Raw genomic sequence first — 2,542 nt, 5'->3', positions numbered from 1 at the left:
AATTAATTTATAGATATTAATTTATAGAATATAAATTAAATGATAAAAGTATAAAATTTAAAATTAGATATTAGAAATATTGAAAAATCAGAAAATTCACCATTGCCATATTTTAATATTGGCAATAATTTAAAATAAGATAAGATAAAGTAAAAATTAAAAAAAAATTATATATAATAAAATTTGAAAATATTAAAAAAATATTTAAAATATATTTTAAAAATTAAATATTCGAAATAATTTAATTTTTGAAATATATTTCAAATTGATCTTCATTATAGATTTAAAATTGTTAAAAAATTATTTTGTTAAGAAACAAACTATGTCTGTTAATCACTTTTGCTAATGAAGAGATTAAAAAAAGATTTCGGAAGAAAAATGTGATTTTTTTAAAGACATTGCAACTAGCATAATTTTAGATAATCTATCTTATATAAAAAATAATAAATATTTATGTCATTTTTATGTTATCCAATCATTTGTAACATAAGAACAGATATATGTATACAGTTGAACAAATATATAAGTCTCATTTGAACAAAATTATGAGTTATTATATCCGGTAAATATATTCTAGAAAGGAATGAATTATGTTACTATAGCGTGTATAACGCTTAATGAAATAATGAAGGTTAATTGCAAACCATGAATGAGCGAATTTTTTTTTCTGATTCTAGGAAAATCAATATCCATATCGTATATACTATTATACAATTTTCTTTTTATAATAAAAATTATTATTATTTGCAATAACAATGTTATAATTGTTTTAATTATTTTAAATGTTTAAATAATTTACAAATATAATATGTTTAAATTATTTATATATTATATATGTTTAAATAATTTATATATTATAAATTATTTAAAAATTTAATTATTTTCATCTTAATTAAAAAAATAAATCATGAAAATCTTAATTAAATCAGAAATTATTTCTTTTATCATTGTAATTATTTCAATCTTTTCAAATTTTATTTTTTATTAAATATTTTCTAATAAATACTGTTGCAATTATTTTGATGAAAATTTGCAATTACTTATTTGATGTAAAAAATCAAATATAATTCAAAGTATTAGCAATTATTCAATTTTCAATGAATTATGAAACTATATATGAAATTATTTATTACATATAAACATAGAAAAAAGATTTCTGATAATAATGAATCATCATGAGTCATATTATTATCTTGCTACTTTTAGCCAATAATTAATTAAATTTTAACATAAGTAATCAAAAATGGTAACCAACTTTAACCAATCTATTCTAAATAAAATTTTTAATTAAATATTAAAAAAAAAAAAATTATAAAAATTAAATATCGCATATATGTATAACTTTTGTAATACATTTAATTCTAATCTATTTTTATTAAAATCTTTTTATTATTTGAAAACAAAAAAAAGATCCAAATTATTACATTTAACTTTTTCATTATTTCTAAAATAATCCAAAAATTTTTAAATCCAAAAATTGTTAAAAATTCCAAACATTTAATTTTTATGATATATTTAATTTTATATAATATTCAATTTTATCAAAGACTCCCTTTCAAAAGAAAGGATCTCTCTTATCGATAAAATAAAAAAACCCTAGACTCTATCTTCAAGGATCACGTATTTTCCTTCTACGTTATCTGTATCGTTCGACCGTTTGTAAATGGGGTACCATGGGTCTTATCGATTCGAACCTGTAGGAAAGGATTATCCTGTCGACTTAGCCTAAGCGCCTCCATATCCTGATCGATGTTTCGTGTTCTACCAGGTGTCAAGGTTAAAATGGAATGCGACGGTGATGGTTGACAAGCAACGACAACATCGACGGCTGCTACGCTCAATGTCGACGGAATCCTTGATACTTGGTTGTCATTTTCGCTGCCACTACGTCTGCAGGCGTTTGTGATGATCGCTGAAACAAAGATTATTCAATCCTAATAATTAAATTACAATTAAAGTTAAATGTAATTTAATGTTATTTAATAAAATATGTTATGATCCATATATTTATAGAAATTATAAAATAAAAAAGTAAAAAGTTTTGCAATTGATTTTTTAATTACTAAATAAAATGAAATTGGTTGGTTTCAGATTTTTTGTTTTTACAATTATTGAAAATATGTAAATTCTTTTAATAAAATTAACTTTAAATAGAAAATTTAATTATGAATATCTATTTTATAAATATTTAATAAAATTAATGTTAAAATTTTAAAAATTATAAAACTGGCATTGTATTCTTTATGCTAGAGAATATGCAACAAATTATGGGAAATTTATATTTTATATTATGTCAAAAGATAATTTATTGAGATCAAAATTTTTGAGATCCTACTATTTATTTCATTATTTCATTCAATTTAGTTCTCTAAATTCATATTTAATAAATTAATGTTTGATAATTTATTTTGTAATGCAATATAGCAAGCACGTATTTAAATATCAAAAAAAATTCGTTAAAAATAAAAATCAAACATATTTATTGTACTATTATAAAGATTTATTTTGTTATAAGATTCAAGTTATTGATATTAAAATTAAT

The 2,542-nt window shown here is 19.5% G+C and overlaps 1 protein-coding gene across 7 annotated transcripts in view; it reads right to left on the bottom strand.

Annotated features, from left to right (window-relative positions):
* LOC102670919 overlaps positions 1–2,542 on the bottom strand; it is a 34,959-nt gene that overhangs the window by 12,071 nt on the left and 20,346 nt on the right. For all 7 annotated transcript variants that reach the window (XM_031514654.1, XM_006624683.2, XM_031514653.1 and 4 more), the window contains one exon: positions 1,695–1,912. In XM_031514654.1, the coding sequence (XP_031370514.1) occupies positions 1,695–1,912 (218 nt within the window). The remainder of the gene's footprint in view (positions 1–1,694; positions 1,913–2,542) is intronic.

This window comes from Apis dorsata, unplaced genomic scaffold (assembly GCF_000469605.1).
Source record: "Apis dorsata unplaced genomic scaffold, Apis dorsata 1.3 scaffold_1093, whole genome shotgun sequence".
In the NCBI taxonomy this organism is placed as follows: domain Eukaryota; kingdom Metazoa; phylum Arthropoda; class Insecta; order Hymenoptera; family Apidae; genus Apis; species Apis dorsata.
This window is presented reverse-complemented; position numbering and strand designations above follow the sequence as displayed.